Genomic DNA, 25,125 nt, shown 5'->3' with positions numbered 1-25,125 from the left:
ATTTGTTCTTAATCAAAACAAAACTCCCTGGACAGAAAATGAATTATGAAATAAAGCTTAATTCCCTGCAAGCGACTAAGCCATGCAGCCAGCTTGTGGGGGCACTCAGAGACAGTTGGCAAAATGAGATGCTTCAGGAGAGATGCAGAATTCAATGTACAGTTTCCATGAGGGAAAGGAGAATGGCAGCAGCTCAGGGAGTGAATGTACAGGCCATATAAGGCAAATAAATGAACTGCTGTAGAGATGCCATTAGCAAAGCAAACACTGACTTGGGGACCTTGGCATATACCATGGAAGAGATAAATTGCATGAATAAATTCATGCTTGTTTGCTTCTCCCTAGGCTTCCAATGCCAATTTTAACTGAGAAACAGTTTCCATGTGTGAAACAGAAGTTTTTCCACAGTCATTTTAATGCCAGGCAATTTCTACCCATGTCTGATCCCAACACATGCCTAATTTAGACATATTTATCACAGTTTCACTATAACCCAGGCCTTTGGCTAAGAAAAGAATGACAGACCTCAGTCTTTAAGCAATGAAACAACTATTTAATAACAGTACTCAATTCTTCTCCTTCCTTACACCGAGAGCAGATTTCCATTGACATAATATTAGCTTAGTAACCCTGTCATTTCAGGCATTGGTAAAATGAATAGCAGGGGGTAGAACACCACACTGAGCCAAGTGAAGGCAGGTGAGCAGTAAACAAGGAGTGTCTATGCTCTCCAAAATGTGCACAGCTCCTTGCAGAAGTGGAGACCTGAGAGCTCCTGCATGCTTGGGGGTGGAGGCACAGCACCGGGCAGAAAGGTGATTTGAGGGGAGGATGCTGGAATGGTATGCTGTGGAGCAGGCTCCAGCTCTCAGCTTTGGGAAAGTCATACCAGCTCCCTTTCTGTCAGACACCCCGTGGGCACATCCATTTTCATGTTTTGGTGTGGATCAAGGGCGTGCTTTTGAAGTGAATCTCCAGATCATCTTCACTTACCACGTTTTATTTTGCCCAGCAGAGGTGAGTACACAGAGTGGATTCAGATAGCAATATAGCAGAAGACAGGTGCCAGGAGTGCATCAGATGTGTTCTAAGTTCTCATGGGGCCCTCAGTTCACAGACCCAACCTAGAGTGAAACTGAAGAAAAAACTATGGAAAAGTGTGAACATAATTTAGGCCCTCAACACGATGAGATCCAACACCAGATTGATCCACATTACTTGCTAATATAGATGTATAGTAGGTGGATGTAGCCTAGGGGTAGTCAGCTGTGGGTATGGCTGCTTTGGGGTTATGCCTTCATTGTCTTCCTTGTGGAGTATGTTATTGCATATATTCCAGCATTCAGCCTACATTTAACCCACTTCTTTGATTTTTTTGAAGCACGTTTCCTTAAATACACTTGAAATGTTAGGGTGGAAAACTTGATCATGCTAGATACTTTCCAATCCACTTCTTATCCCTTGAGAATATATGCATTTTCAGTAATATTCTGATTTTAAGACTTTGCATTACGGGAAAAAAAATGGAAGTCTAATTTTAAAAATACAATAAAGTGGCTTTGTAATTCAATTCTGAAAATAGCTGCTGTTACTATCAAATGGTGTAAATGCAGACTGAGTGCAATAAACCTCACTTCCATTTAGCATTAATAATATTAATGAATGGTGTTTAAATTACACACCAGGACTGTAAAAGAAACATTACAAAAGAGATTTTGCATGTCTGGTGCTGACATAATTTAAACCCGTCATAAAATTGTCTTGTATCTGAGAAATAGATTCACGTTTCTGGGCGTAGAGGAAAAAACAGAATGGGAAATGCTTCTCCCAGATGCTTGCTGTGCAGAAGGCAACCCTTCCTCAAAACTTTCCCACTTCAGACTCTCTGGGAAAGGGCTGAAGCTCCTGTCTCTCCGCTTGACCTAACCCATCCGGGAGGAGCTGCTTGGTACTGTGATCACATTTACTCTCGCTCTAGACCAACTCGGGAACTGTTGCGATCAAAATGCTGGATCAGCAGCTCGCATGCAGAGACAGACACAGTTCTTATCACACGCACACCATCAGGAGATTAGCCCATATTTTCCCATGTAAGGACTGCAGCCTTCCCCCTTTCCTTCCAATACTCCTTCTTCTGTCTTTCCCCCCCTCCCTCCTCTCCTGCTCTTTCCTCCTCTCCGTCCCCGGCTTCACCGCCCCTTGCGCCCCGCACTGAGCCGCCGAGCCCGGCGCCGCCGCAGCGCTCGCCGCCACCCCCGCACCAGCCCGGCCCCGGGACCACCGCTCCGGCCCCGGGACCGAGCCCCCCCCCGTGGCAGTCCGGAGCGGGCTCGGGAAGCCGGGACCCACCCCTGCAGCGACCCCGCGGGGCCGGGACCACCGCCCCGCCCCGTGAGGGCTCGGGGACGCGCTCCCGCTCTCCCGTTCGCCGCTCCCCGCCGCCGCCCGGCCCCTCGCCCCCGGCCCCGTCCGCGGCCCCGCAACTGCGCCGAGCGCGGCGGGTCCCGCCCGGGGAGGCGGTGGCGGGGAAGGGGGAGGAGAGGCGGCGGAGTGCGCTGCCTCCCGAGGAATCAAACGGGGGGAAGAGAGGAACGCGCGGAGGAAAGGACGGGCCGGGCTGGGGAGGGTCCCGCTCCCGGTCCCGCCCGCCTCGGAGCACCCGCGTCGCCTCCGCGCCGGGACCGCGGTAGAGTCGCTCGGGGCGGCCACCGCCCGCCGGCCCCGCGCCCATGTGCTCCCGGCAGCCGCGGCGGGAGCCTCCACGCCCGGCGTGTCCGTAAGTAGCCCTCCGCTCCCCGGCACCGCGCCTGCCCCCATCCTGACACTCCCGGACCCTTCGCCGCTTCTGCTCCTTCCAGACACTCCATGCGCGGCTGAGTCCCCTGCCCCTCACGGACCCCCTTCACCCCCTTCCTTTCTCTAACCCCTGCCCTCTCTCGTTCCCGTACGTTTATGAATCCAGCTCCTCCAGCCTTCAGAACGTCCTTTCCCTCCCCGACCCCTCCCTACCCTGCACTGCCACATCCCCTGCATCCGCGGACCCTCTTTCCCTCCTACGTTCCCTTTCCCAGCTCTGACACCCAGCCTGGCCGCATCCTTGCCCGTTGCTCCGGACCCTCTAGACTCCCTTCCCTGCTCGGATTCCCAGCCTTCTCATCCTCTTGTCTTCCCGAATCCTTCCTCTCCCGGGCCCCCGTCTTTCCCGTACCTCCCTGCCACCCCGGACCGCTTTCCCTTCCCGGCCCCGCAGTTTTCCGGCTCTCCGTCCTCTTGGGTACTGGGATTCCCCACACTCTCGGCACCTCTGCCTTTCCAGCCCGTCCCCGGCCGCATCTCCTTTCCCTCCCATTCTGCTCCTCTTGGACCCTCTGTCCCCACAACCCATTCTCCTCCCGCGTCTCCTGCCCCTCTCGTATCCCCTGCTCCTCCCAGGTCCCCTGCACCCCTGCCCGGCACTCCCCCACCCTGCCGGCTCTGCGGGCGCTGCGCCCGCTCGCCCGCAGTTTTTCCCTGGCATCACCCCGGCGAGTTTTGGTTCCCGGCCGCCGCCTTCCCTCGGGGGCAGCCGTATCTCTCCGCCGCCCCCTCCTACCCCTGGTGGGCGGGGAGCGGGGTTTCGGGACCGGAGGGGTGAGCCCGCCTCCCGGGAGAGCGCCCAGGCTGTGAGCTGGCAGGCTCCAGGGAGCCTAAGCTGCTGCCCCGCTGGAACCGCAGGATTCGCCGGGTCATACCTTGGGACTCTCCGTGTTGTCCCCTATTTCCAGACGTACCTCCTCCTGCGATTCAGGGAATGATCTCCCCTAAGTGCTGTGACCCACTTTGGCTTAGACTTTTGGTGCCACGCCAAGGCACAGACACATCCTTCTCTAGATGATGCTTCTGAAGAAATGGTGTCCTGTCCCGTCCGTCCTCCCCCCCCCATGCCTCTCCGGCAAGTTTTTATCCCGGGGTTTGGCAGTTTGCAGGTTGAAAGACATTTCTGTGGATAGGCTTTGGGTAGATAGGTGAACTCTTCTTTAGTAGCAGTATAGACCTTTTTAATATTACAGAAGAGACTTCCTTTTCTTAGTGTTTTAAAAGTAAACAAAACTTTTGTGTAATGCACATGGCTAATTTCATGTACAGACTTTCTCTAAGTTCCCTCCCTGTGCTGAAGTAGTATTCATTTTATTGCCTTTTCATGAATTGGATACACTGATTGGCGTCTAATCATGCTTAGAAGAAAAAGCCCCTGTAAATAGCTATCAGAATTAATTTGGCAGCAACTGTGAGAAATGATCATAAATTTACAAATGCAGTTAGAATAATGATCCAACATGAATTCAATGAGAAATACACCCCCAGCCTCTGGGAACAGCATGTAGGTTTCTGTGACAGTCAAATGCACTTGGGCACACTGATACTGAGCTGAGAGGCTGGGAGTTGTCTGAGAAGGATGCAAAGGGGTTATGGCTCCTGGGTTTGAGCTGGGAAGAGGCAAAGAAGAGCTGGGCTGAATGCAAGCAGGAATTTTAAGAGAGACTTCTGTGTTTTAACTGTGTGCTCCTTGAGGTTGCGTAGGGTGAATCCAAAAGATGTGGCAATGTCTCCACTTACCAGAAGACCGCCTGGAGTTCGGGTTCCTGGCACTTTGGGACATCAAGTGATAAAAGGCTCCTTTTGCACAGGGATGCTAAACTTGGAGTGCTGGGAAAAATGTCATCTCATATCACTTCTTTTGGGGATATGTTAATAAGTTTTACCTGTGTCACAAGAGTCTGAACTTGAAAGGCCTTAGCTGCTGTGGGTGGTTTTGCACTGAAGCTGCAGGACTATCTATATAAAGTGAAGTACATTCTCCAGGCATTGTAGAGCTAGAAGGTCTAGCTAACTAAGAATAAGCAGGACCTTATCTGTTTTTTCTCTCAGTACTGGAAAGATCGGGACTTACAGTGGAGAAAAGTGAGGCAAGTACACAGGAGACCCCTGAAGGTGGCTGCAGAGCATTCCTGGATGTGCACAGCAGCCTGTTCCAGCTGGGCTGCCAGCCACCACCGTCACACTGACCACAGAAGCTGGTGTCACTGAGAGTGATTGTAGGGTCTCCTTGCAGGGGTGGGACAGAAAAGTGACATGTCTTATTCAGAAGTCTTCTAGGAAGGAAAAGCATTCTGGCAGACAAATATTCTTTTCTAATGTCAGCATTATTGAACTTGTATTTTTCTCCTTTTTTGTGTTTTGTTATTTAATTAGGGACCTTTGACTTCATGATGGGAGGAAATATCCCCGCGGCTCTTAGGATCCAAGCTTCTCCCAGTGTGAGGATTTGTCAAGGCTGAGAGATTCCGGATTATCCATAAAGCTCCTCTGAAATACAGTTACTTTTGTGTCTTCCCGTCTTGAGGGGTCTTGGAGCAGATACAAAGATGGCCTCCAGCCTCACCTGTGCTGGCATCGTCTGGGCCTTCCTCTCCTTCCTCTGTGCTGCTGCCTCCTGTGTTGGCTTCTTCATGCCCTACTGGCTCTTGGGGTCTCAGCTGGAGAAATCCGTTTCCTTCGGCACTTTCCGGAGGTGTTCCTACCCGGTGCGGGATGAGAGCCGCCAGATGACCGTGATGGTGGAGCAGTGTGGCCGCTATGCCTCCTTTCAGGCCATCCCGAGCGCTGAGTGGAGGATCTGCACGGTGGTGACGGGCCTGGGCTGCGGGCTGCTTCTCCTGGTGGCCCTGACAGCGCTCATGGGCTGCTGTGTGTCCGAGCTCATCTCCAGGACTGTGGGCAGGGTGGCAGGAGGCATCCAGTTCCTGGGGGGTAAGTGCTCTTGCGGTGAGGGGATGGGGACGTCCAGGCTGTTTGTTTGCTCGTGTGGAGACTCTTCTGGTGCTTTGAGAAGAGGAGGGGGTGATTCAAACTTTCTCCTAGGAGAGAGACCATTTGGCTCCCTCAACGACTGAGCTGCTTGTGTGGCTGCCTGAATGTGGCCCAAAGACACAGTGGCCTGTGCTCTCTTGTGCTCAAGTCCCTGTCTGGCCATTATGTGACCTTTGAGAGCTGTGTGGCAAGTCGACTTCTGTGGGCCAGCATCTTCTAAGCAGTTTTGTGGGTTGTAGTCTCCAGCACAGCATAGCTGAGTTGGAGGTACCTGGAGAAGCATGTGGGCTACAGATCCACATGAAGCATTGTGGTTTGGCAGAGGAGAGGCTGTGTTGTGTGGGAACAACCTTTCTTTCTCCTTTTTACCCCTATTACTGGCAGAGCTTCCTCCAACTCTGCTCTCTGCAGCTGCACGTATCTGGCAACAAGCTTTGGCCCAGGTTTGAAGTGTGGATTGTTTATCCATGGTGGAGGTGGCCCACCATCTCCTGGGAGGAGCCCTGCTGGGCTGGCTGACCCATGCTGCCTGCTGACGGTGCCACAGGTTTGTTGGCTCCATGGGCTAGACAGCGTGTGGGAGAATTACCTCCGCTCCTTTTTCCAACTTGTAATTGTGTGGCGTCTTTGTAACTGTAAGAGTATTTGAAGGGTATGAGACAATAAATAGGATCCACAAGCATGCTTTTCACAGGGCACTTTTCCCAGTAAATCATCACCCTCTTGTCATCTGTGACATGCAGATCAGTGGCACTCACTTTTGCCTGATGCAAGCGCTCCACCACGCACACGCACTTGCCCCCATAAGGTAAGGTGTTTCTCTGAGCTTTGGGTGCTGAGGCAGTGCAGGTGCCAGCCTTTTTGGGTACCCTGCCGTATCTGGTCCCAGCCAGGCTCCCTGGCTCATGCCCCAAAGGAGTGGACTCTAGTGAAACTCCTGTTTCTCTCCCCTCCAAACAGGCTCTTGCCCTGCAAGGGCAGTCTGGTTACGTACCGCGACTGCAGCTTATAAGGAAGCACAAGACAAAAACTCCACTAACTGTCCAGCTTGGTGAGGACAGCTGAGGCTGGGAAAGGGCCTTGTGCCAAGCTTTCAGCCAGACGATACCAGTGTAACTCCCTCCTGGCCACAGGAAGTCTTGTCTCCAAATTTTTTAGTAGTTTCTGCACTTTAGAGCAAGCTGACCCTATCACTTCACCCTTCCCTCAGCTTTGTGACCCACAGGCATTCCTGTGTTTAATCTGTCTGACAATTTGAAAGTGCAGCAGCTGTTGGAGAGTTAACTCTGCTGGGAGCTGTGGTTTTTTGAAACCTGCTCTATTATATAGTTCCAGCCAGGCAGTTGGGGGTGGAGGAGGTTCTCAGTTCGGTGACAATCTGCAAGCCCGCTTTGTCTGACTATTTTCACTTAGAGCCGTCACAGGATTTAACCACCCTCTCTTTCCAACTGCTGTCTCGGCTCATCTGGTTTTAATTTGCATTTGGCCCCTCTCTCGTGACGCGCTCCCCCGTGAGCCTGTGGAGCAGGGCTGGCGGGCGAGCTTACAGCTGTTTGCCTACAGCCACCCCAGCAAACACGGCAGCTCCAGCGGCGGGCATGTGGCCAGGGGATGCAGGAGGAACCCTGCTCCCCATGACACTGGTGTGGGCTGAAGTCATGCACCCTTCTCTGAGGCAGGATGGTGGCTCTTGGAGAAGGAGGTGAGAGGTTCCTTCAGAGCACACCATGGCAACCTCTTAAGCTAGTCCAAGCTGACCAGGCAGCATCCCATCCTGCCTGGAAGGGCATGAGCAGCTAGTGCTTGTTCTCAGTAGGTGGCAGTTCAAAGAAACGTGAACCTGTGATATGAAATGAAAATTGCCAACAACTTTGCTTACAGTTCAGAAATTAGTTACACAGCATGTCTAATTTTCCCCTCTACTGGCTTTTATGGTTGTCTCGCGTTTCATTCAGCACTGCTGGAAGTGTGTAAGAAAAGACCAAAGTGAGGACTGTCATTTCTTAACCTGCTTAAAACCTGCCTGTGGGGGCACAAGGGAGAGGCCAGGTGGTGAAAGCCAGTAATTTGGATAAACTGAAGGGTAAAGAGGAGTTTCTTAATCCCTCATCAGATGCTTAGCTGCTATAAATCAGTGTAGGTTAATTGTTTAAATAGTATGACTACATTTACTCAGATGTCTAACTTAGGCCCTATAATTATTATCTTGTTTTATGTCAAGATAGCCATGAGCTGTTCACCTTATTTACAAACAGAGAATGGCAGCTCTTTGTTCCCTGTAATGCAGTTGTAGGTGTAGTTGTATACCATGATGTGGGCTTTGAGTAGGGCTTGGTGGTGGCAGTGCAGTTGTTGTCATTTTAGTTGGTCTCCACTTAGAGATTTAATCAAATAAAACCCTTATAAGTGTTGTTTTTTTTTGTTTGTTTGTTTGGTTGTTTTTTTTTAATTGTGAAGTAGAAGTCCCACTTAGCTTTATATAAGGAAAAGTCTAGGAAAATAAGCAGCCACTGAGTGATGCTATTAATTCATCCTCTGTGTTAGGACAGGGAAGTGGCCAAATAGTTTCAGTTTCTTTTTGTTTGAGGTATCTGCACCCATACCCTGCTGGGGCTCTTGCTCCAGTGGCTGAGGATTAGTGTTGGAATAAACCATATTTCTCTTGAACTTAGAAACCAGCATAAAGACAGGTTCAATGTAGCTAGTTTATGGCTTTAATTGTGCTCCTTTTGTTTAGGATCCAAGTAAGTTTCTCAACATGATTTAAAAACACAGACTTGAGGAGGAGGTAAGCCAACAAATAATGGATTATTATGAAGGCCCAAGAGCAGAGGAGATGTACAAGCCACTGAAGCTGTGGTGAGCCAAAGCTAAAACTTAGTCCAACACTAGAAGCATTTTTACTGCTATGAAGACGTGGCAGAGAAGTTTGCTTACCAGAGGTGGTAGGAAAACAGCCTGATCCTTTTCTTCTAGCACTGTGAAGGAGGAATAACTCCAAGTAGGTCAGTGGAATAACACCTGTAAAAAAGTAGTGCGGCTTGTGCTAGCTAAATGGTGCCAAAGTTTTATAGCTGGGATTTCCCCAAATTGCATGTGGCAGCTCAAGGGAGTGAATTATTCATGACTGCTTTTACCATAAATCTGCTCTTCTGATAAAAGTTGAATGGCAGAACCTGCAAGAAATTGCAGATCTAGGCAGAGTCAGAAGGGCTCTTTGGATATTGCTTGTTCCTATGTACTTAGTTTGTATTTGCTATTTCAGATGATCCTGGCTACAGAGCATACATGTATTTTACAGTGACTCTGGGATGAAACATGTCGAGTTTCTGTTCCTGCTAGAAAGATTGCATCGTAGACTTCTCCTCCCATTTGTAGTTGTGGAAGCTGCCTCCTTTCCCATACATGATCACATGGCAGCTCTGTAGCCATTACAGCAATTGCTTGCATGAAAAATGATGAATTTAGCTTTTTCTAAGGCAGTTTGGTGGTGGGTGACAAGAAGTGTCCAACTCCCCAAGGCCAGCCTTTGCTGCAGTGGATGTCAGTCCACAGCTGGAAAACTGCTGCTGTGGTCTCTCAGACCATGCTTCCTGGATGTCTCTCTTGGACTGCTTCAAAGAAATGACAACTGAGGTGGAAGTTATGCTGTCTGTAACCTCTTGAGGGCACAGTCATGTAGATGGATACAGTCTTCACTGATAACATTAAGTGCAGTGTTTCCAGCTGTTTTCTTTGTGTGTTTGGAAGGCTGAGGCATATATAATGTAGCTAGAACAGATTGTGAGGATGTAGCTTTGACCATAACTATTGAGGATATGACAGCAGGGAGTGAAGTTTAACAAATCTATCGCAAATTGGAGTCTGTAATTATTGATCTTCTTTTCATTGTGCCGTGGCAAGTCAATTCCACTTAAATGGAGAAACTAGAAATTTAAAGGTAGGTAGCTCAGATATGACATGCTAATTTGGTGAATAGTTGTGGAAGAATGGCTGGATGAACAGGGCCATGGGTCCCTGGAAATGTTGTACAAGCAAACCCCATGTTAGCTTAGCATAAGTAGGCCTCACTTGACATAACTAGGCTGCACGCCATGATAAGGAGTTTGCAAAGCATGCTGCATCATTCTGACAAGGTTGAAAGGGCAAGGACAGCAGCAAAAATAAGGAAGAAAAGAGGTTTTGCAATATAAAAATAGAGAAGTAAAAGCGACGAGAATGAGGAATAACCCTGTGTTAGAAACCACAAAGTGGGAGGAGTATGTAAAAATAACCTTTTGCTTTAAACCAATGAACTAACGGTGAGTATGAATAATTATTGACGAGTATGAATAATTATTGAAAACATATAAAAGTACTGTTGTACTCAAAATAAACTGAAGCTTGCTTCACCAATCATATTGATTGATTGCATATCTTCCCTCGCCGCCGTCAAATAGTTTCACTCTCTAAATGCAGAGCAATGATTTTAAGAACTTAGCAATATTTTTAAGAACGTAATGAACTTAAAGGTTAGCCAGTTTTATGAGAGGCAGTGGATCAAAAGGCACAAGTACTGCAAGGATGGTCAATTTAAAGAGCATTACGCTGGCAGGATGAAGCTTTTCATTAAAGTGGTCAGCACGTGGGAATGAAATCTTCACTAGCTCAGAACTCCCTTTTGCTGGGTAGAACAGCTAAACCAAGCTCAGGGTATGGATCTTTGGGAACAAAGCATGGAACAATCTGCTGGCTGAGACACCTTTCTGAACCTGACACTATGACCCTGATTCTGAGTGCCTTGTGAGAAGTGGAGCCTTTCCATGATTGTGGGGTAGCTATGTGGCTGTCAGCACCTGGCATGTTTACTGTCATCTTTAGTATTCATTGATTGCACTCTAATGAAGCACAAGTTTTACTATTCCCTTCATTAAATGAACAAAGTTTTTAGCAGCACCTACTCTTCCTCTCCTTATTTCTCTGTCTTGTTTCCCTTGTGTCCCATGGAAGTGCTGAAACTCCTGAAACTATGGTCCTTGAAATTGTTGGTTAGAAAATCTGGAGAGCCCTTGGAGCAGGGGGTGGTGAAGGGTGCATTTTTTCATTTGAGAAAAAGGGGACACAGTTCCTAACAACTTCTGTTTTTGTCTCAGAAAATAAAACGTAGACTTATGAAAAATGCCCTCAGGAGTACATGAAATTGCTGGAGAATCCTTCCCCAAGTGTTGTGTGCCAGCAGAGGCCATCATAGTTTCCATCCCCCATAAGGTGCTCAGGCCAAGTGTTTGCTGGGTGCAGATGGCAGAGAAATATGGACTGATCCCTCAAGATGAGGAGAACGTAGAGTGTGGTGTGATGCTTTGGTTCTCTGTTGTCTGTGATGAAATCTTAGAGAAAGCCTTTGTGATTTTGGGGTAAAGATTCTAAGGAGACAGGTCCAAACACAATCTGCAATTTAATGGCATATTAATGGCTGAATCTGATTTTGTGGGGAAGATGATACTGAAATGTAAGGGATGAGGAGGAAAGAACACTAGGTCGTGGCTTTGTGGGGTCATGTAGAGAAGCTCTCCCTAAAAGGATTTGCTTGGGGAAACAGTTAAAACAGTAAGAAGAGGCTTTTGGGAGAGATGGAGTCACTGAAACAAAGTTGTATTTCAAGAAGAGTGGCTGACAGTTAAAGACAGCTCTGGAGTTCAAGTGGAACAAAACAATCTTGGTTCTGAGGCTGGCTAAGAAAGGGGCTCTGGGGAGAGTATTTCCAGTTGACTAGAGGAACCAGAAACTTCTGGGAAAGGTTTTTGTGTAGCTGGAGGAAAAGGCACTGACCAGTAACCATTATTCTGTCTGACAGCTCAAGTGAGGCTTTCTGCTTTCTGCCTGGAAGACTAAGATCAGCATAATTTGCTCCCTATACGGAGAAAATGTAACTGAGAAAAACCTTGTAGGAACAGGGAAGATCTGAGATGGTCAAGGGACTTCTATCAAGAAAATAGTGACCCCAGACTCTTTTGTGATTTCCACAAGCAATTTCCTCCTTTCCCCCATATATATACTCTTGCCATCTCTTCCTATAATTTGTACCTGAAATAAAACAAACAAACAAAAAAAAAGAGGCAAAAATGTCCTGTTCTTTTATTCTCTTCAGCCTAAAAATATTTTTGAAAGGCTAACTTTTGAGGAGAGGCAGGGCAGGGTCATTGCTTCTGTCAGGCTCTTGTTAACCTACAAGTTAGCTCTTCGGGGCTGTTTTGTCACACCTTCCTTTTGTTGGATGCAAAACTTCAGTGGCTTTGCTGTGCTCCTGTAAACACATGATGGGGCAATCCTCATCCTAGACCAAGACCAACTGCAGGCTGGGTATGATTCCAGCATATGTATGCACATACAGACACTGCAGGAGAGGCAAATGAAAGGACAAGAAGCCTCACCAAGGTAACAGAAGAAGAGAAAACAATGAAAGTGACACTGTTAAAAGTTGCTAGTGAGTGATTGTGTGTCATGTCAGAGGCTCATTGATTCAGCAATAATAAAGTCAGCAGAGAACACTGTGACTGCTTAGTCTGAGGTCTGCAGTAGCATGGGTCATAGGACAGCCTTCATATAATTTCAGTTTGAACTAGAATGTATCTCTGAGAAAAAAACTTCTGGTCTGAATTTAATTAAGTTCGAGAAAAGCCTGATCTCCATAAGTGTTCCAGTGGTGAATTACTCTGACTGCTTTTCTTCCAGATCATTAATGCAAATGTTAAAAATGCAGCACCAAGAATATATCATTGCGAAATTATGCTTTCTCAAGGAATATTTTGTCTTTTTTTTCTTTTAAGATCCGACACTTAGGTTGCTTTTAATCCATTTAAACTGTGCTTTGTTGTGGTTTCTTTACCAGAACAACCTGTATAGAAGCTGCTTTGTAGCTGGTGTGTTTCACACTAGTTCTTTCTCCAGTTTTCTCTTGCAATCCACCAAAGGATTAAATGAAGTGTATAGTTTTGCAGCTTCATTCCTTTTCAGCTAGACTTTGACTTGCTAAACTGAATCCTCTGGCTGTTGGTGCCTATGTTCAATCCTTGCTTCTCAGCACTACAAGGTACCTTCACATACTGTGGCACAGCATAGAGTCAAATTCTTGGATTTAGATTTGGAGTCCAGAATAAGTAAGGCAGGGAAGTTCAGGACAAGGGAATTTGGACAGTGAAATTATCTTAAAGATTCTGTAGCATATGTTTTATTGAAGATAAGCCAGCTCTCTCTCTGCTCTGTTCAGATAGGAGTTAAAATATGAGACAAATTCAGGATTGAAGCCTGAATGTAATATATGAACCAATGCAATGTATGTTCTCTGACAGTTTATAAAGGACATTACTTAGATTCCTACTCCCTTAACTAGATAGGGACTTGCATTACTTGAATCTTTCCTGAATGCATGGGCCATCAGGTCTGACTGATAGGGAATCCAGCTAGCAGGTACTTACCTGAAAGAGGTAAAGAAAAGTGCAGACTTAGATTCTGTATATTTTCAAGAGATTATACTGTTTTGCATGGTTGCCTTCACCTTGGTCAGGTGAAGGCAACCATGCAACCAGAAGTTCCTGCTGCTGCCTTGCTAAAGGCTGCTGCCCTGACAGATCTAACAGCACAGGTTTTTGTGAGATTTTCCCTGAAGTCCCACTGAAGGAAAACTGGTTAGCAGAGTTTGCAATTTAAGCTAACACCAACCATTTTAACAAAACAGGTTAGCAAGGGAGGATCAGTAGTAGACATTACTGGTCCTAAGGTGCAGAATCAGTAGCTCTGAGGAGGCCATCCCTGCCAGCAAGGTCACAAGCAGTACAGAGCAGGCAAGGGGCTGTAAGGCTGCTGAGACAGAGGGGATGTAACTTGAAGAAGACAAATGATGTGGAGAGTAACCTTCATACTTAGCTGTCTTAGTTTCTTAATTCTGTTCTCAGCCACTTCAGATAACTCTTCTGGTGTTTCAAAATGTTCCTTAAAAAAGCATCAGGGCCCTTACAGGCTGCAAATTTTTGTGTGTCCTTTGATGTCAGTGACACTTAGTACAAATTACATCACTATTTCTATTCTGGGATTATTGGATTTGACATTAGTCTAAAACAGGTGTGGTTCTCATGATGACTTTCTTGTTGAAGAGCTACCTCACTAAATTAACTTGTTTATACTGAATTGTTTTGAATACATACTCATTTTATTTTTTTAAAAAAATACATTAATCCTAATATAAATTTTGACTAAATACAGAGGAAGAAAAAGCCCCATGCAGAGTTTCAGCCTGAAGCAAATTCTGCAAGTAAGATTTTAGGTGTTTTGGAACCACATTTAAAATGGAAATTCTGATGTATTAAAAAAAAAAAAGGTATTGCTAAAATACTGGGAAGAATCTCTTTACTTCTCTTGTTGTCCTATTAATGTTGAATATAAAAGTGATGTTTTGAATATTACTGCAGCTGTGTTGCGTTTAAGCAGAATTTTGCATTGAGAACAGAATTTTTGATCTAAAGAAGTCCCGGAGTGCTGTTTTATTTATCTGTAGAGTGAAGTTCACTCTTCCTGCTTTTTTATCCCTTTTTTTATTAGAAAGAAACAATGGTGCTCAGCACTTCTGCGACACTTTTCATTTCAAAAGGTTTTGCTTGCATAACCTAATGAAACTTCAGAAAATGTGAGGCAGGGGACCAAATAATTTATTTTGCTGGTGTGGAGTCAGAGTAAATTCAGATGTACCTCTTTTCAGATCCTTTACATTGATGTTGATTAGAGAAGAACCTGGGTTGGAGTTAGCAATTTTGTTTCTACATTGAAAGATCTGGCTTGTTTTGCTTCCTGAGATATTTCAATGGATATTTGAATATTGCTGGGAACTGCATTTAGGCATCAAAATGTTTCAATATTTTCCAGTGTGAGTGAAGTCATATGCCCTACAGACAGGACAGAATTGTTCCCAATGGTGTATTTTCCAGGATTTTGTCCAGTCTGGTGTTAAATGTCTATGTAATTTGTATTTTTTTGTCATTTCTCTTAGGAAACTCAGCTTACTATGCATTCCACATGGAATTTTTTTTTCACAGTATTCAACCTGTATTTTCTTTTCCTGCTCACATCCTTTTATTTCTCCAATACACATTTTTGCCTTCTAAGGACTTTAACTTTGGCTTCACAAAGTAAAATAAGGCAGTTTTCAAACTCCGTCATTTCAAGGAATTGAGGAGTAGAACTCGAGAGCAGCCAATGTATTGATTCCATGCAGCGAGCAATTAGGAAGGAATGTGGTGCAATTAATAAACACAGGGTGTATTTGTACAACCAAAACTCCAGCCACGGCTGCTTAGCTTGTGGTGACCATCATGTTGGCTGGCTTCCTGCTCAAGGATTTCCTTTGGCTCTGTGGAGCACCTTGGTTGACTTCAGTGATGTTAAACTTTTTATGCTGCGCAAGTGCGAGGTCCTAAGCGACATTCAGATCATATGAAGAGGGCCTTAAGTCACAGAGAACCAAGAAAGGATCCTCTCCTTGTTTTTGGGATGACTCTGCCACCACAAGACATCATAGGTCAGAGGGGCAATATTGCATTTGACAGATCCCTTCTAGAAGCTGTCCTGTATCTTCTCAGGCATGAAAAACTGGGCATGGTCACTGCACCCTGACAATGCTGGTGATAAGGCTGATTCACTAGGCTTGATTAGATCTCCTCTTTTGTTTGTTCCACTGTCAGTCCCCTATGTAACAGGTACATCTGAGAACAGAGGCAGACTTTTTCCCCCCTCCAGACTGGCTTTTCCTTAGAGCCTGACCTGTTGAAATCAACAGCAGTATTCCACAATGGAGCCCAGGGGAAGAGAGGATCTGGAGCTCAGCGCCGTTGTTACTTGTTGTGACTAGAGGGATTTGGAGGAGGTTGCTGCTGTGTGACAGTGCAGAGACCTTCCTGGGGTACCAGATTCTACCTAATTCCCCAGGTACAGAATATTAATTGCATCAGGACTAACACCTTAGCACAAAACTCTTTCTTGAGAGGATTGCTGCACTGTGAGCTGAGCCCACATTTTCTTGCATAAGCCTGATAAGCCCCAATCTTTCATGAGGACTGACCACTTTGAATTGATTTTCTGGTACGGTTCTTTACTAGGAGAGCAGACTTTTATGTAAGCTTGGCAGTAGTTTGTAGGAATATGAAGAAAAATTATAATGAATGAAAACCTAAACAATAACTTATTAGAAATAATTGTTATTTTATCTTGTAGCAGAATCCGATGAGCTTCAGAGAGAATTAAGCAGATGTTCTAGGTTGACAAGCAAGTGAGTTTTTCAGGAAGTTGTAGCCAAACCAATACAGAAAATACAGAATTCTGATGAACACAGTATAGTTTCTATAGTAATGTAAAGATTTGACCCTTTTTTTTGTAAGCTGACAGTTCCGTTGTCTTGCATTGTTTCCCAATAAAGATGCCTTTGAAATATAAATTTGTACTGTTAATTTGAGAAGAACAGTTTTCTAATAAATGCAAAGTGAGAAAGTATTGACATAAAGCCATGAATGGTCAATCTGGAATAACAGAAGCTGCTTCTGAAATGCAGCACCTTGTGAAAGGATATGAAACCTGCTAACATAGCAATGTATGAGAAATGGCCTTACAACTTCTGACGAGTGCACTGCCTGACTTCTTCGGAAGTCCAGCTTTTTGTCCAAGTCTGCAGACAAATGAAAGCCTATTTATGAATACTTTAAAATTTTTTAAAATTGAGATCAAACTTGATATTCAGAGCATCACAAGTCATTCAGGTCAGGCACCATACACCTGAATGCCACTCACTGGGAATGGTTACTAGGATGTACTAAAAAGTGCTTTGTGTTGGGGAATTTATAGAAATCAGGGTAGAGTGATGTTGAGGGACCTTTTGAGTGTATCTGTGAGAGGAAATTTATTTGTTTCAGAATTTGCTCTGACTTGGCCCAGGTGCTCCTATGTGACTACGAGCTTTGAATGTCATTTGGAGATTAGTACAATCTATCTGGCAAATTTGTACAAACATTCCCAGGTGTACCATGTTGCTTCTATTATGGTTGTTGTTATAATGTATGAAACTCTTGAAATCCTTTGTGATAGGGGAAAAGGCAGAGGCAGTTGCTGCTCCAAAGTCCTCACTGAAACAAAGTCAAATGGGGAAATGGAGGGAGATTTGGGTTAATTTCATTTTTAATATGATAAGAACTGATGCTGACCCATTTCTTGTGTGCTTTGTAGAGGAGTAAGTAAAGGGAGACCTCTAAATGTTGGCTTAGTAACAAGTGACAAATGTATTACCTTCAGGGGTAAGGTTCAGATAACTTTTATTCCCCTAAAAGCTCTTTTACTTCAACTGCATCCTCAGAAAGGTATGAGCAGAAGAGGGAGCATTCAGAGGCAGGGGCATGTAGGGAAGCAGGGGAAGTGGGAATGGAGAGGGCTGTGAAAGGAGAGGAGCTTCACCTCCTCGTAAAATTCCATTTGCCATACCTGCAGGCAGATGAATTCTTGGGTAGTGCTGACTTACAGACGGTATTTCAGATGTGGCATGGGTTCTGATCAAGAAAATCAGAAACTTAAGGCTTCTGTGCTCTAGTGTGTTTTAGATTTCAAGGAATTCTGTTAGTTTTCAAGTTCTTTTTCTGGCACAGCAGTGAAAGCATGATGAATGGTACTAAATACTGGCATAAAACTCTTTACAGCCAAGACAAGCCCTGAAACTAGTGCAGGCACATTCTGCAAAATCGAGAGGTCATGGTAAAAGTCATGGCATTTTTATGAGAAATCCTTTTAAAAGAAACACAATGGCTGGCTCTGGAGAGCTTTGTTCAGTACTGGAAATCTCTCTTGCTAGAAACTTTCTCTCCAGAATGCATTCCAGCTTCATCAGCAGACCATTAAAAGGAGAATCTGGCCAATTGGGCCAGGCTACAAGTTCAAGAAGGTTGCAATGTTAAAATTCATCGGTGAGGTAAAGGTGCAGACTCTGAGCCTCTTTGTGTTGTCCAGAGCTAAGACTACCGATAAGCCCCTGAACAACTGAAGTAATGAGTGTAGTGAAGCTACACTATTACTTTTTCCAACAAAAATGGGCTGCACAGCTTTTTTGTCCCCTGTCCTTAACCCAGAATTTGAGGGATTACTCCTGCAATGAATGCAAGTAGTTCTGTTTGGGAGATCAGGCTTTTCTTATTACAATTTCAAATTAATGTTGTTATAATAATTAAGAAGTAAAATGATTCCTTAACAGGCTGCAGTGGAGTGATGCTTTGGCAACTGTTCTTCATGCGAGCACCGTTGAACAGAGCCCTTCTCCTTTGTTGGCATCATCTTCTATTTCCTATTCCCCTCTATTGACTTCATTGCCCGGGCTGTGGAAGGGGACACCATGACTGAAGATAGTTTATGCTGAGCCAGTAACAGCTCTGATTAGCTTGTTCCTCTTTTCCATAACAATTTGCAATAAAAACTGTCAGGAAAGAACCGTGCAAGGGCTGGGACAATCCATATACTGGAGATGGCAAATTCCATTTCATGCCACTAAGCCAGAGATCCAGTGCTAAGAACACAGGAAGCTGGGAAGATAAATACTGTAACTTTTCATCTCATGCATAACAATTGCAGTCTGTTTTGATCTAGTGATAGAAAAAAGTCATTCTGCTTATCTCATCTAACATAGTGGCTAGTCTGATTACAAGCTTCTCTGCTTGGCACTTTTTTAAATTCAATTTGGCTGCCTATGCCCTTGGCACACAGTGGGTTTCATTAAATTTCACAGCAGTTAGTTTTCATTCCCTCTGTGACACCTTTTTATCAACATTTGACTCTAGTGTAATTTCAAGCAATTGTGCTTTTTTTTTTCTGAAGTGCTTGTACCATAATAATTTGGCAGAGCAGGTGGGGGAAAACAATTCAGACACTGTTGCAAATCTCTGTACAAAAGTAATATATGAGAAGCCAGGTCAGCTTGCAAGTGTTTTTCACATATGACAGCAAAAATGAGCTCCTTCCCTTTCTGTATCATTGAAGACTGCCAAAAGTGCAGTTAAAGAGCTTGCTGTAAGAGGCAAATTTTATTTCCTTCAAGCTAATCACAGCTTCATTTTAAAAGCAGACCTAGTGGACTGTTGCTGGATTGACAACCCAAGGTTGTTAGACAAGCCTGCAACTCAGACTGCTTAGCAAGTCTGTGTGAGTTTCCTTATCAAAAACAGATGAAGAGGTTGCTATGGTAGGAAGGTGTGTGTGTATATGAGCACAGGAATACAGACAGCAAGTGCAGCTTTTTTTCCTTTTAGTGTTGGATGCTCAGTTTTTGGTAGGTGGGGTGAGGCAAGACAAGCACCTCAGCATGGGCCTGGCATGTCTTGTCTCCCATGAGAGTGACACTTTCTCCCGACAGATACTGGGCAGATTTTTACAGCTATGAGTGGATTTGCCAAAGTATAAGTGGTTTTCAGGTGCACTCTAAAATGCCTTTATTTGCAGAGTGTAATGCTAGCCCTTTTTCATTCTGCCAAGCTGAACTTCCAAAAATAATGTGTTATGGTTTCTCAGTAAAACTTTAAAAAGTACCTAATTAAAAATTAATTCAAAGTGAAGCTTAAAAGTTCTTAAAAGTGAGCTCTGCATTCTGAGTTGACTCAGAGACCAACAGATCTGCACCTCACTGCCAAGGCAAGGGCAGCCAAGCTTGGGAAACCATAAATTATTTTCAGAATGAGACTTCCAATTGAGGAAGCTTTTCCTTATGTCCTTTAGAAGGTGTTGGTTCTTGTCCTTTCAGTTTTACTAATGGAATGTCTTGCTTTCCTCATGGAGATCCTAAGGTCTCCACAGTGCCCCTGTAGGCAAAGGGTTTCCAAATGTACACAGTCTTGAGCATCCTGAAACAAGTCAGGTTTTTCTTAAACACCTCAGGAAAGCTGGAGATTATGGACAGCTCCCCACCTTCTTTGCAGGAGAGACCTTTGTGCTCTGTACTTCTGGTGGGAGAATATCTGCTGGGAATTTTCCTCAGGGTACCCCCTTCCTTGGCGGTTCCCCATGTGATGGGACTGGTCAATCCCACTGGCACAACATTTTTTGGTGGATAGGCTGACTGTAGTTCACATCTCAATCAGTGTCTTGAGTTCCCTGAGAAGGAGGAGGCTTGGCTGTGCCAAGAAAGCAAGGGGATCTTTGTGGCAGTGACTCCAGGCATCCACTGTGTCTCTGAAGGGCAGTGGCTGCTGCAAGATCTGTGTGCTCCAGCTGCCACTTCCGAACCATGAGCCGGGTACCCAGCCTAGTGCAAATTGTCACAGTGCTATTGAAATCAGCCCTGACTTGGGTCTGGCTGGAAAAGATGGCCTCACCCTTTCTTCTGGGAATGGCCTTTCCAGAGCACAGTTTTCAGTGCGTGAACCTCTGGCTATGGACTGAAAGCTCATTTTGGTTTTTCCAGGTTGGCTGAGTATATTGGTTGGCTGGTTTATGGATGAAGGCATAGCTCATAGTTTCTGTGAGCTTTTTTTTCCTACTAAGCTGAATATAAGAATACAGATTATTCTTTGTCTTAGCATAAGGTCTTGCAGTACAGAATCTTGGTGTTTCCAGCATGAAATGTGCCAGTGTAAGTAGCAGACCTAATACAGTGTAGCAGACTGTTCAGCAATAAAATTTCTCTGGGGGAAGTTTCTTCCTCTTCCACAAAATTAATGAGCATTTTATATCCTGAAGTCTGGAGATTCCTATAAATTTTATACCTAGCACAATGGTAGATGTTTAAACCACAGAAATCACATTATGATTATGATCTAATTATGCAGAGATCCAAGACACAGGATTTTTGATCCCTGTATAGGCCATTCACTTAAGAGGGGACTCAATGATCCTTGTGTGTCCCTTCCAGCTTAGGAAATGGTTGTTATTCTGTGATTCTGTGATTTTTCTTTTTTGGACATCAGTATTTAGAGAGAATTTTTTTTTACCAATGTGGTCAGTGGCAGCTCTGAAAGAGTAAATAATAAAAATATTATTTGAGAATGAAAATTAATGCATATCTTAGAAGAGTTATATCTTCATATTTTTATCTTAGAGGGCTTTAATAGAAGGCCACATCCTTTTCCTTCAAGATGATGCATTTTGTTATCAGTGCCCATGATCACTTAACCCTGCTGGCCTAGAGAGAAGCAAGAGTGCCAATGCCACGTGGATCCTGACAGATGTCTCTGAGTACTTACAGGCCTTGATATATATGCAATCTATGGATATTTCAAAACTGATTAAAATTTCATAACCTGAGTTAAAGTTACACTTGGCATTTCAGTGGTGTCAAGGCAAAATTAATCAGAGCTCAAAAGATATGCACTCTTACTGACATGCTAGTGACAGTGAAAATATAAACCACTGGGAAATATCCTGCTGAAAGACAGACTCTAAACTGGATTTTGGAAGGGGATCTGCAAAACTGGCTTACTGCCATGGACAGACTCTGAGGTGGTGTCTAATAGTGTAGCTGGCATTTAGTGACTAAGGTACCAGCTTAAATGACTCAGGGCTCTGCCAAGTTATATGTCCTGTAATAAGTCACTGCAAATCTTCTTACTTGTGAAACATTAACATATTAAATATGCAAACTAATCTCTTGAAACAGTTCAGATAAGCAGCATTTTTAAATGTACCCAGTCAAGTGTTTTTCAGCCAATGAAGCTTAGCAAGCAAATACTTTCATCTCACTGGCTCTCATGAGAATGGTCAAAATTTATACCTGGTTGTGATTTTAGGCTGTGTGACTCTCTGTCTTTGTAGTAAAAATAAGAGAGCAGATTGAATTTTTTTCCCTATTAGTTTTGTTTGTCTTGTTTTAAATAGGTCAGCAATAATCTTTACAAATTTCAAAAGATGTTAATTCAGCCTCAGTGAAACCTGTTAGGATCCAGTTTGAAAAGCATCAGATCAACTAGGATGCCTTTTCAGAAATCGTGCTTTTTATTTGTTCCATGAAATAGAGCCCTAAATGAGGGATTAGCAGTAGTTTTGCTTTAATAGCACCAAGTACCTGTAGGAAGATATGACAGACACTGTGTCTGCAGAAGGGTGTCTCTGTTTCCCAACAGAAGGATGGTGTAGCCTGTCTGTCTGTTGTGAAGCTGGCCATCATTTTTAGATGGATAGGAACCCTCAGCTAATTGTTTAATTAGTTTTGAAACTACAAATATTTTGCCATACTTTTGTTCTGGAAAAAAACACCCAGTGAACAGGGCAAAAGTAAATAATAAAGAGAATCTACACAGAATCAACTGCCACTGCAAACACTAAAGCCAAAGCTAGAGAAGACCCAGGAGGGCATGAAGTTTGGGGTGAAAAGGGATTGGACCTAATCAGTTCCTTCCGCCCTAACTTTTTATATTTTTCTGCTTGCTCATTGTGAAAATCGTCTTAATTTAGGCTTTGGCAAGAGCATAACATCTTCCACTACTTTCACGTACCTCTGAATTCAGAACATGGTGACCTGTGTGCTGATCCATTGGCACAGTGACTTGGATTTTATCTAACATCTGGAAACCAGTCATGTCTCTCTCATGAAATCTCTTTGATTCCTCTTCACATTTCCCCCCTCTCCTCCCAGGACACTCTTTGAAGTACTTTATGCCATATCTAGCAAGCATTCCTTAGTATGCTACTAAGGAAGTGGTGGCATAAGAAGGTGGTGTGGTAGTGGTTGTTCCCATTTAAATCCAGACTACTTAGATTCTCTTTAAAATATCAGAGATTTTTCTTAACCTCTGAGGACACAAGGACACAGGGACAATGGAGAGTCTTCTGTCGTTCAAACATGGTGAGACGTGCTATTTCTGGACTGGGATCATGAGTCCACTTTGAAAATAGACTGGGATTGCTGTCAACCAAAGGGACTGGTAGTGTGGTTTTCAGAGATCTTGAACAGTGGATAAATGAGAATGGGGAGCAGCTGTTGCCACAGGACCATGGTTTCAGCAGTTCTGAATGTGAATTCACAAGTTGCAATCAGATTTTTTTATTACAGCCTATCTTCAAGTGCTCACAAGTAAAACTGAGATGACAGGTGCATCTCTAATGAAGCTAATCAGTCTGTGAGGTGGATGAGATGGGCAAAACAGGATGGAAAAATAAGAAAGATTTGAGGGAGAATAAGACTGCATAATTATTTTTTCCCTTCACTAGTTGAGTAAACAGTTTGATGTAATCTCTGGCAAAGCTGATTGACAGAATTCTGTATTGTAAGTTATAGAAGTATCTCTCTGGAAAATCTTTATCTTCACAGTGCCTCAGCACAGATGCAAGGAATATTCTTCCCTTTTACAGTTAGGAGGCTAGAAACCTACTGAAGGTTATATTTACAGAAGTGTTGAATGGAGGCCTTCCAAATCTTAGGTTCAAGCATAGCCACTGACCCAGATGTCATGTGCTGCTTCCTTACAGTAGTTCGTGACTAAAAGATTATCTGCCTGGCTTTTTTGAGGCAGATGGGAATTTATACTGTGTGCAGCCCGAGCTGATGGTGACTTTGCAGTGTTGGTCACAAGCTAACGCAGACTGTTTCTCAAGGCAATTTACCCCGTTGAGCTCCTTGCTGCCATAATTAAATGTATTGTGTAGTCCAGCTGTGCAGAAGGCATGTCCTAACAAAAAGACACAGCTAATTTTCTTTCCTTTTGCTTTTCTTGCAATGATGAATACTATCCCATGGTTCAAAAGAGGTCATAGCTTCTTTTATGTACAAAGATTATATGTGCTTGTTTAGATGACTGGTTTTCAACTTTTCCTGTCTGGTTGACTCCCTAGATTGCTGAAAAGCATGGCTGAGCTTGCTGTGCTTAGTTACCTCTTGTGGGTGATTAAACAAGAGTCTGTGACACCTTCTGTGGTCTTGGGTCACTCCCACTGAGAGACCATTTTAGAAAATAAAACATTTTCCATGGATATATTTGTAGGTTGAAGCTCCTTTGTTATGTGTGAGGTTTTTTAAGGACATTTATTTTCCCTATGTACAAAGAACAATAGTCCTGTAAACTTCTGGCCAGAAAAGCAAGCAAACATGCAAGCAAGGAATAGATCTGCCAAACAGATCAGGAAGGAGATTTTGGATCAAAGACCATAGGGCCATTAAGTAGTCATCTTATGTGTCTGTAAAATATACAATACCTGCACTTTTATTCTGTTATGCAGATATGTATTTAGAGGGTTAAGGCAATGTGGATTATACATTCTTTCAAAAGCTTTGTTCGGGTATTTTGTCCCACTTTCTAACTGGATCTTTCACAGGAGCAATTAATAGCTCTGCAGATTACCTGGCACTGAACAAACAATACATTGCATCAGGCTACACAACATCATATTTACAAAGGAAGAAACATTTAAGACCAGTAGTGTACTGGGGCACCTGGTGGGAAATCAGTGCTTGGAAGCTGATGGAAAATTTACCATTTGTAGGAGTGGGACCTTGATACACTGAGCAGCACAGTGACTTGGATTCTACATCTGATAGCTGAAGAAGGACCAAGGCATTGATACATCTCACTGCAAAAACTACAAGAAACCCTGTGTAGCTGGGCCTGCCAGGCAAGATCTAGCACAGCTTAAGTGACCCTGTGGCATGTCCCAGTGATTGGATCTCTATGGAGCTGTGGCTGTAAAGAACAGGGGAAGCTCTTTTACATTCTGTGAAATAAGAAAAAGTGCCAAACAACACAGTTTTGTGATAATGTGATTGCAAGATTAATTGGCACATGCATTAGCAAAGGACACAGAAAATTTGCATTTGCCTGTGGGAAGAGTGAGTCAGAAAGACTTTGTACCTGTTTCCTATTATGCGTGTGTCACACGTATTTAATATTTTTAGTTTAATACTTCACTTCATTGTTTTCTTGATTATTTTAATTTTCTAAACTACCTCAGTGTGAAAACATATCACAGAAGATGCTGATACTTTTTATTTATGTAAGATGCTTAAATTATACTTCTGAAGTTACTTACCCAGCGTTTTATTTATCTTGCAGTCATAATTATTTAGTGCCTCCTCCATCTGCTTTTATTTAATTATGACTGTATAGACAGCAGCCACAAAGATAAGCCTCTTCAGGTTGATCTGTTGCACAGAGAGCTTTCTGTACACTGTAATGAGCCTGCTTGACACCTGGCAATTAAACAGAATAGACTTTTTTTTTGCTATTCAGGAGAGTTGGCATGATATCAGGCATGCAGTGATGTGACTTGGTTCTCATATGTGGGGCAGACTCTCTCTGGCAG

General features: G+C 44.1%; 1 protein-coding gene across 1 annotated transcript in view; it reads left to right on the top strand.

Moving 5' to 3' along the window:
• The first annotated feature begins 2,189 nt into the window (after positions 1-2,189).
• Positions 2,190-25,125, top strand: part of LHFPL6 (LHFPL tetraspan subfamily member 6) — a 137,254-nt gene continuing 114,318 nt past the window's right edge. Inside the window, exons 1-2 of the mRNA XM_071448374.1 lie at positions 2,190-2,776; positions 5,233-5,790. Coding sequence (XP_071304475.1) covers positions 5,406-5,790 — 385 coding nt within the window. The 5' untranslated portion in view covers positions 2,190-2,776; positions 5,233-5,405. The remainder of the gene's footprint in view (positions 2,777-5,232; positions 5,791-25,125) is intronic.

This window comes from Agelaius tricolor, unplaced genomic scaffold, assembly GCF_023055355.1.
Source record: "Agelaius tricolor isolate 1412-34295 unplaced genomic scaffold, bAgeTri1.0.p SCAF_26, whole genome shotgun sequence".
NCBI classification, from domain to species: domain Eukaryota; kingdom Metazoa; phylum Chordata; class Aves; order Passeriformes; family Icteridae; genus Agelaius; species Agelaius tricolor.
This window is presented reverse-complemented; position numbering and strand designations above follow the sequence as displayed.